At 41.1% G+C, this 8,477-nt stretch overlaps 1 protein-coding gene across 1 annotated transcript; it reads left to right on the plus strand.

Annotated features, from left to right (window-relative positions):
• The first annotated feature begins 2,453 nt into the window (after positions 1–2,453).
• LOC146555134 (uncharacterized) lies at positions 2,454–6,720 on the plus strand. The gene is made up of 8 exons (XM_085251814.1): positions 2,454–2,528; positions 2,680–2,923; positions 3,297–3,410; positions 3,614–3,701; positions 3,874–4,040; positions 4,368–4,478; positions 4,792–4,878; positions 5,969–6,720. The coding sequence occupies exons 2-8, from the start codon at positions 2,708–2,710 to the stop codon at positions 6,689–6,691; spliced, it is 1,506 nt and encodes a 501-aa protein (XP_085107940.1). The 5' UTR covers positions 2,454–2,528; positions 2,680–2,707; the 3' UTR covers positions 6,692–6,720.
• The last annotated feature ends 1,757 nt before the right edge of the window (positions 6,721–8,477 follow it).

Here is an 8,477-nt window from a genome sequence, read left to right on the forward strand (position 1 = left end):
CCTCTTTCAAAGTCACTGAGATGATTTCCTCCTGTTATCAGGATGAACTGGGGCCACTCAGTTGGCCAAAGTGATGACTGGAGTCAAATGTTTAATTTTACCTTGCATCAGAAACAATTGTGTTTCACCTTGTTTTATTTCAGGGGTTCAATAATTTGACACTTTTTTTTTTGTATAGATACAATTTTTATTTTGAATGTACATTGCTGCAGTATCACACCCATGTATATGTACATATACATATACATACATCACTAGCTAAACATACACATGGTAGACTATTCATTAACTCTTAATGTCTTTTGTGTCTTTTGATAAATGCTGAATGATGCATTCTGTGCTGCGTCTTTAAGTGCAGAATAGCTTCAGACTTATAACCAGTGTATCCAGGACCTCAGTGTGCAAAATGATGGTCTGATATTGCACTATACTGTAGCACCACCTTGTGGTTGAAATAAGTGTGTTTCAAGAAACTCAAAATTTAATTCCTAATGCTGGGCTTACACTGTGCGATTTTTTCAGTCGCGCGATTCAGCTCCTGCTCAAACTGTACGGTTGACTCGCAGGGGTTAGAATTTCATAGGTCACGATGCAGGGTCTCACACTATACGGCCCGATGCTCTGATGCGACCTGAGTGCTCACACTGTGCGTCCATAAAATGAAGGTTATAACAGAAATTCTGTCGCTCTCTCCCTCTCCGTCTTTCACTCACACAGACACACCACCACCATCAACTTTGCTAAATTGCTAATGAAAAACATTGATCAGGCAGCTGTGATTGAGCAGCAGTGTAGATCCAACTATTTTCAAGGTTGTTGTGTCGTGATAATTTTGTGAGGCCACATTGAAAAGGCTCGGATGAGCTTTCCAAAGTTCTACAAGTTGTGCCTCCATCGCTTGTGTCCAGATCACACGCTGCACTGCCGTGCTGCGCTGTCTTTTTCGCTGACATTTGTGTTTGCGCGTGCGCAGTGTGACAAACTGCGGTGACACCCTCACGACGGTCGCGATTGATGATCGGGAGCTCGTCGTGAGGTGTTAATCGCGTCTCGTTACCCCACGTATACTACACGATGCACGACACACGATGAAGGCCAAAATCGGGCCGATCGCCAAAACGGTCGCACGACTCAAAAATCGGCTCAAAATGGGCCAAAAATCGCACAGCATTAGTATGAACTTAAACACTGCAGGTTGTTATGATTGCATATTCACCTATGGAATACCTCTGCATTTTCTCTCTGAAACATTTGCAAACTTACGTGAAAGTAAGTCCAGAATTCTTGAAGGACGTTCCAAAGATCTTCTTTAAATGGTGGCTGCTTTTTGTCCTGCTTTGTGTCAAGATGATCCCACATGACATCAATAACCCTGAGAGCTAATTGTTTTACTAATAACTCTATGGATATCACCTTGTTCTTCCAAAAATACTACTTTATGCTTGTCAAAGGTCACATCATTCACTGCAGCTAAAGGAAAAAAAGTAACAACTCATTCGCTTGAGTGGGATTCGGGGTCAAATTTAGGAACAGGGGGAATACACCTAAAGTCTGCTTTCTGCTTCAGTTTATCCTCACAGCATCAAGTAAAGACCAAAGAATGTTAACATAACACTTTAAATACCTCACTTGCACACACTGAAGAGGGAGGCGTTCACTCATGTAATATTTCAATTATATATTCTGAAAAATGGTTCAAAAAGCATGTTAAGGAAGTGAATGTGACCAGTTAAGAAAGAGTGGGGAGAGGATGAGGTCACACAGTTTAAGAATAAATATAGAGCTGTAAAAATGGCAAACTGCATGACCAAAGAAAGCCGACACATTCATTCATTCAGAATGGGTTTGTGTGGCACTCTGTGGGGCAATGCTAAGTGTAACAACACAAATTTAACAAAAAAAACACTTAGCTTATTATAATTTCCTAAGATTAAACTAACAACTAAAATTTGAAAAACATAACTGAAAACATATTGAAACAATGATGTGTACTTAAAAGGCTAAGTATATGGCATTGTCTTTTATTTTTGTATTTGCTAAATATTGATGCATAGGTTTAGTGAGTATTCTGGGATGTCTATGACTATGTATCAATTCTATTTGCAACATGCTGTCCTTGTATGTTATAAAGTTCTTGCTATACATATACTGCTTGTGTTTCCAAATGCAGTGGAAAAAGAAGATAGTATACAAACCAGTGGAAAGTTTCAATTAGCCCCACTGTTCTTCTGTGATTTAATCAGACAGTGGTGACATGATATCGCTTCAGTTAGCTGATATGAAGTTGTACAGTGATCAGTAGCTGCTCTGATTACTCTCCAACATTCTTTGTCTTTTTAGATCATTGACTGCTGTGGTCCTGTATCTTGTCCATGCTGTCTCTCTTTAACGAACATTAAGCCTTGTCCTTAATTAATCTCAGTGGCTAGAGTGGATCAAACCCACTGGCTGCACCCATTGATCCCAAAGAAGAAAGACTCTTGAAAAGATGATTATATCTCAGCTAACATGCTCCATTGTGCAGTCTGGTGAGTATTTGACTTGTTGCCTGATAGATGAGCATGACTTAAATAAGGAGTTGGGGTCAGTGGTTATATTTACTTTTTACAGGAGGAGGAGCTGTGTGTGCAACAGTAGCAGGATATAAAATGTGACCTCTCCTCTGCACATCTCTGCTAGAAGCCTGACTGTGACAGTGTGTACCACCATGAAGACCTGCGTGCTGTTATCACTGCTGCTGGCGTTGGGTTGTGTGACCATCAATGGTGCACCAGTGGAGCGTGGTGGCATGGAGCCAGGTTCATGTGAAGACGCATCAACAAAAGCAGCTGCTGAACTGGCTCTTACCAAAATCAACCAGGACAGGAAGGAGGGCTACATCTTCAGCCTGCACCGCCTGTCCAACGCACACATAAAGAGACATGTAAGCCATGCTGCTGCTTGCAGTATCAAACCAGTTCAGTTCATTGCATTTCTGTTTGTTTACTGGAGCACTTTTAGTTTTCAGTACAATCCAGCCATTTAAAGGGTTGTGACTGAAAAGCGTTTGGCTGAAATCTGGAGACAGAGCAGCAACCGTTACAGCACAATTGCACAGAAAGATGGGCAGAAAGGAACTATTAGACCTGCAACACTAAAAAACTAGTGTTTGTATTTTGCAAGGGGTCAAGCTTACAAATCAGGAGATTTCACAGATCCCGGGAAGTAAAACCAGAAACTGTTGTTAAATTCTGTTAAGGTTTTAATGACTGTAAATGTTTGTGTTTTTGACAAAACGGTATGTGTGCATGTTACAGGGAGATAATGGTGTGGTCTCCTACCTGACTCTGGATGTCGTGGAGACCAAATGCAGCGTTCTCAGCAAGAAGGACTGGAAGAGCTGTGAGACTCGTCCCACTGCAAACATGCCGGTTAGAAAAGACACACACCCTGCAAGTGCATGTACTCACACTGTTCTGCTCAAGGCTTTCTTGAGTAGTTGTTATAATAAAATTGTTTTTATTATATTTTTATTTTCTTAATCGATAAGGTTTTTGTTCCATAAGCATTAGTTCAGAAGTTGGAAGGGGAAAAAGTCATGTGGTGTATTGATATATTGTATTTGTGTTTGCAGGTATATGGACAGTGCAAAGCTGCTATCTTCATCAACAAGGTGCACAGAGTGGAGCGTCTCTACAAATACAGCTGTGTTATCAGACCAGGTATGAAAATTACCGCATCTCTTTGTTTCACCTATTTCCAATTTTCCTTGCAAAACATTAAGAAATGACGTGTAGGGCAACACTTGGCACTACATGTCAAAATCTGGGACAGCGCTTTTTTTGCACACCACAAAATGTTTGAAAATTTGAAGACAATTTTTGTTCTGCTCAGTTCCTGCAGCTAGAGTACATGAGATGTATCCTGACTGCCCAACTTTAATTCACCACGACAATAACAACGTTCAGAAGACTGTGTCCCACTCTCTGGAAAAGTTCAACAAGGAAAGCGGACTCGCCAATCGTTTTGCTCTCCTCAAAATCTGCCGTGCTGCAGCAGGGGTAAGCTTACCATACCTCCAAAAGGAACATCAGCACATGTGACATAATGTATCCTGTCATCTTAACTTCCATAACACACAGTGTCAAGGCTGAGAATATTGTGACTGAATTTCTGAGACCAGAGATTAGTTGAAATCACACAAAAATATCCTTCTTAGAGGTTAATCTAAAATCTTTATCAATAAATGACTAAATACTGGCTTTCCATCAAACCTCATGGGCCTACTTTTCATGTTCAACAGTTTTTATTCCCACCACTCTAGATTACTTAATAATTCCTCTGCAAATGATTTTCTCAATTAAACATTTGTTTATTTGTGTGTTCAGATGGCCATGAGTATGTATTACAATGTGGAATTCAGCATCCAGGAGACCATCTGCCCCAACAGCGCAGAAGCAACAGCTGAGAAGTGCCCCCTCATGAACTGCGAGTTCGCCGTGAGTCAAGATAAACACTTCACAACTTTTTTATTTTATCTGAACTGAATTTTTTAAATGAGAAATTTTGATCAAACTGCTTGATGAAATTACTCCACTGTGGCTTCTCCAATCAGGGGGCTATCAGTTTTTATCACTACAAGCAAAGTCCTCTGTTTACAGTCAAGCCTCGAGCAAGGATGTGTTCTAGCTTTATATTACTGGCTAGTTTACGTCAGCAGGAGATTATTCCTAGATTCAGTTTTTCTAATTCTTAAACCTTAGTAAAATGGGCGTTCCTCTCTGCTCTTTGTTCCTCTTTTTCTCTCCTCAGCACAAGGGCTTCTGTAAGGCATCCCTCTACCACTCCCCCACTAATGATGAAATCATTGACGTAGAGTGTGAGATCTATGAGCCTGAGGTAAGTCTTATCAGGATACGATCTCTGTTTTTTTTTTTAACATCTTTCAATAGCACAGAAAACATACAGGATTGAGTCTAAATTTTAAATTTATTAGAATAAAACCTTTGAAACTTTTGTCTCCCTCTTGAACAAATATTTGATCTTGAACAAATGAACACAAACTGTTGACTCTAATTAGGAAAAACTACAAAACAGGGAATTTGTGTTTGTCCTAGCTTTGCTTCCTTTATTGGACAGCAAGTCTTCCTCTGTATGTCAAGTTTTACTTTGATTTTTTATCTGTGATGTCAAACACTTTTTTTTCGTTCCTAATGTTCATCATACTTCTACATACAACCTGTAAACTGTGATACCACAGGAACCAGACGAATTTCTCCGTTGCTTAGTTAGTGGCAGGTTTTACTTTGAAACAATGGTGCTTGGTAGGATGGTGAAAAGCAGGATCCAGCTAGTCAACCTTACACAGTGTCATCTTTACAGTCGTAACATTTAAAGTAAAAGTTGATATCTTGTTTGTGCTCTAGACTGTTTCAAGCTCTAACATTACAAAATCAGATGATACAGCTAAATTCTCACCAGGGCAAACAAAATATCATTGAATGATTCGATTTAATTTCCTTTCATTTTTTTTTATATAACACCAATTCAAAACAACAGTGACCTCGAAGTGCTTTATGTTGTAAAGACCCTATGATAATAAAAAAAAAAGCAACTCCAACAATCACCAACAATTACAATATAGGAGTTTTTCCAAATTAATACTGTAAAGAAAAATGAAAATAGTGGTAAAAGTTCACTTGACTTTTAATGAGAAATGCAGTGATTAGCTTTCATCCGGTAGTCGCTATAGATTGTGATCAAATCATAGAATCCTTATGGGGCCATTAGCAGAAGTTCAGATTGTAATTCTTCCATCTTGACTTAATTTTTTTTAAATACCTTTTTCTTAAACAAGACAGCTTCACTTTCTGGTCACCATTAAATTTGCTCCCATCTGAAGGAGGTCAGATTTTGTAAGGACTTATTCACAGGGCCACTGGATTTTGCTTTACTGTAATGTACCGTATACTCTTTATCTCTTCTCCAGGCTGCTGAGAGAGAGAAGACACTCCACCTGCTGGGCGGAGAGACTGACCACAGCCACAATGACACACACTCACACAGCCACGAACAAGACCAAACACACGACCACGTACACGATCACACCAAGAGCCACTCTCATCATGACCAAACCCACAAGCATGCTGACAACCACGATCACCACCACACACATGACCATGCCACAGGCAGCACACACAGGCACGCTCATGACCACTCCCATGACCACAGTCACAGCCACGATCACGTGCACACTCATCACGACAAAGCACACAACCACAGCAGTGACTTTCCCAACCAACACCACGACTACAAGCACGCTGAAGGTGTGCACACCCATGAACATGACCACGAGCTGGCTCTGGACCACGATCACAAGCATGGTCACCTGCATGAACACGAGCACCACCACCATCACCACGAGCACGAACATGAGAACGCACCCCACGACCACCCAGAAGGCATGGTGACAATGCTGCCAGCTCTGGGCCAGCCTGTGACCCTGCCTTCCTTCCCTGATGTCCCTGCTGGTGGCCCTGAGCTCGGAGTCACTCTCCCACTTAAGCCCAACCCCCAGATTCCTGGAGAAATGGACCCTGCTATCGAGCCCTTCCCAACCTCAGTCTCAGACCAGTGTCCTGTCCCAAAGGCAGGACGTGACCTGGTGGAGAAACTCTTTGCTGAGGATGCTTTTTTTATGCTTGCTGTATAACATGGCCTATGGAACTGTTTTAGATGTACACAATGACTCAAGTGTAACAAAGAATGGAAAACTATATGATATATGATACATTTGCAATAAAAACATTCACAATCATTGTAACACATCACTTCTCACATGTCTAGCTTCTTATCCTAAGCATCAAAAATGAATGCCTAACCCAAAACCCTTGGCCTAAACCTAATTGTAACGGGAATGACGTACCTGACCACATAGTTCACTCGTTTAACACAGTTTATTCCCGTTTGCTGCTCTCTGAACACTCAGCTGCAGCATTTCAGCTCACACACAACAACAACAACCAAAACTCCTCAGGTCCAGGCCTGTTTAATAGTGGAGATATGATGAGCTGATCGAGCTCAGCTTTGTCCGCCGGTGCGACCTGCCATTCGAGTACAAAAAAGAAAAAGTCTCCGCAACTCTGAAAGTCTGAAACTGTGGTCAACAACAGACACACATGCCCATATTGTGGTCCAAACCAGTCAGACATAGTCTGGGGCAGACCTCTCTGATTGGCAGAAAACGCCAGAATCTAAGGTTAAAGCTATCAAAACTATTTCAACACCCACCAAATAGCTAAAACAGCAAACCAGAGCAGGTAAACGGATTCCGCACAAAGACATAAACACAGAGTGTGGAACCGACGCATCAGAATGAGTGAAATGTCTGCTTTCTCACCCGACGGCACATACGCAGACACGCTGTCGAGGCTGAAAGCCGACAGCTCACTGATTCTGATGCGTCAGGTCCGCTCTTTGTGTTCACATCTTTTTTTGCCCTAGATTCTGATGCTGCAGGTTTTGTCTCTCTCCAACCAAATTAGACTGAACCAGCAGCAAAAGAAGATCAAAACTAGGCTTCACATTTGACAAACATTAATTCCCTCTTACTTTTGCTGTTTTGCATCCACCGCTATAAAAAAAAAAATCACACTTCCTGATCAGGTCTCTCTCTCTCTCTCTCTCTCTCTCTCTCTCGTTGTACTTCAAGAACAGTTTCCCATTTCAAATCTCTGTTTTCACACTTATCTTTCTTGTAGAACTGTGCTCCAAATAAAGAACTTTGTGTTGACAAGATTGTTGAAAAATGCGCTTAATTTTTGTGCTGGTGCACTTAAGAAAAAAAGTTTGGTGCACCAGTGCAACTGTGGCAATAAGTTAGTCTAGAGCCCTGAAATCACATTTTGAGCCTCAAAAAATTTCAAACTCGTGGGGACGGGCATTTTGTACCCATTAGTGCCTGTTGGTCTCCACAAGTATAGTGGCATCCCAATTTTCTTTCCTCACAAAGATGTCAAAGGCTACGTTCATACTGCAGGCAAAAGCGCATCAAATCCAATTTTTTTGACCCTATGCGACCCATATCTGATCATGGTATGACAGTGTGAACGGCACAAATCCGATATTTTCAAATCCGATCTGGGTCACTTTCGTATGTGGTACTGAATCCGATACATATCCGATGTTTTAGAAAGCGACTGCTGTTTGAACAGTCATGTCGCATTAAAGCCGTCTTTTACGTCACTGACACAAACAGACGCCAATTATCAGCGCCCGAGAAGACACCGCGAACGCTTCCTGGCCATCCAGTGTAGATGTCAGTGAAACTTTTGGGAAGACAACATTGGAGAAACGTGAAAATTTTATTTGTACTTTATAATCTGCAGATTCTGACAGAAATCTGCAACTATCCTTTGAAGCACCGCTCCTCTAAAACAGCAATAAGGATAATTAATAGGTTATCTACATTATTATGTAAATAACAAAATAACTTAAAG

Source organism: Mchenga conophoros, linkage group LG17 (assembly GCF_057382185.1).
Source record: "Mchenga conophoros isolate Kocher_MC1m ecotype Shallow Benthic linkage group LG17, M_conophoros_male_GT1.1, whole genome shotgun sequence".
NCBI lineage: Eukaryota > Metazoa > Chordata > Actinopteri > Cichliformes > Cichlidae > Mchenga > Mchenga conophoros.